Source organism: Salvelinus sp. IW2-2015, linkage group LG35 (assembly GCF_002910315.2).
Source record: "Salvelinus sp. IW2-2015 linkage group LG35, ASM291031v2, whole genome shotgun sequence".
NCBI lineage: Eukaryota > Metazoa > Chordata > Actinopteri > Salmoniformes > Salmonidae > Salvelinus > Salvelinus sp. IW2-2015.
Window position 1 is genome coordinate 3,923,833 of NC_036874.1, and position 1,051 is coordinate 3,924,883.

The window sequence follows — 1,051 nt, forward strand, 5'->3', positions numbered from 1 at the left end:
TTTTGCCCCACAGAAATCACAGCCAAATGGTAGTGCAGTTGCTGAGCTACAAGAGGAAGTCAGAGTGACTGAAGAAGACAACCTGCCAGTAGTGCCACATCATTCTCAAGTCAAGACAGAAAAGGCTTCTGAGGTAGGCCTAATGTTGCTTGTAGAGGCAAATTATTGTATGCAAGCCTAGGAGACCAGTGAAACAGTTGAATCTGTTGCAAAATAATTTCAGATATGCTTGGTTATAGCTAGCTACATAATATCCACATTTCTGCACTAAACAAGCCTTGAAGATTGAGAACTGGCCTTATGGCGTTTGTAGTGGAGTTTTACTAGTGATGATGTGGCTTTTAGACTAGAGGCCTGCCTCCCTTAGGACTCCTCCAAGAGAGGAGATGCGGCTTGCACGCCAGGGTTGTGGTTCATTCCCACGGGGACCAAGGATGAATATGTATGAACTTTCCAATTTGTAAGTCGCTCTGGATAGAGGTCTGCTAAATGACTTAAAATGTAAAGGCTTTTGGTAGACAGATTTAGGGGAACAGGATGGTGTATGTGATTTGAGAGAGAGAGAGATGTATACACACACACACACACACCCCTACCTACCTAGTTTGACCGCGTTGACTTGATTGAGTGGCTTTCATAACATGGGGTTTCTGTTCTAATGTGCAGGGGCGATGCTTCTGTATGCTACCACTTTCCCTTTCTTTGCCTTGTAGCATTAATCCAACATACATGTTAAATCTATATATTTAGGTAAAGAATACCAAGAAGAAGCAGAAACAGGCAGTAAAGGAGGCTAAGACGGCTTCTTCTCATGGCAAGGAATCGGAGGAAGGTACGCAATACAATACCACCAACTGTTTGAATCAATTGTGCCTAGCAAAGCGCGGTGGGGGCATTATTATAAGGTAAGCATTAGAATAATCCGCCTCAATATTTGTAACCATAGGTGATCTCTCTAGGAGCTGATCCGTCGTCAGTCATGTGGAATAATTCTAATGTTAAGGTAAGTTTGGTACATTTACAGCTAATACCAGTTGAAACAGTTGAATCT

General features: G+C 42.6%; 1 protein-coding gene across 1 annotated transcript in view; it reads left to right on the forward strand.

The window, feature by feature from the left end:
* The window catches only part of LOC111958854 (protein LYRIC), a 7,777-nt gene that overhangs the window by 956 nt on the left and 5,770 nt on the right, over nt 1–1,051 (forward strand). The window contains exons 2-3 of the mRNA XM_070437315.1: nt 14–133; nt 751–832. Coding sequence (XP_070293416.1) covers nt 14–133; nt 751–832 — 202 coding nt within the window. The remainder of the gene's footprint in view (nt 1–13; nt 134–750; nt 833–1,051) is intronic.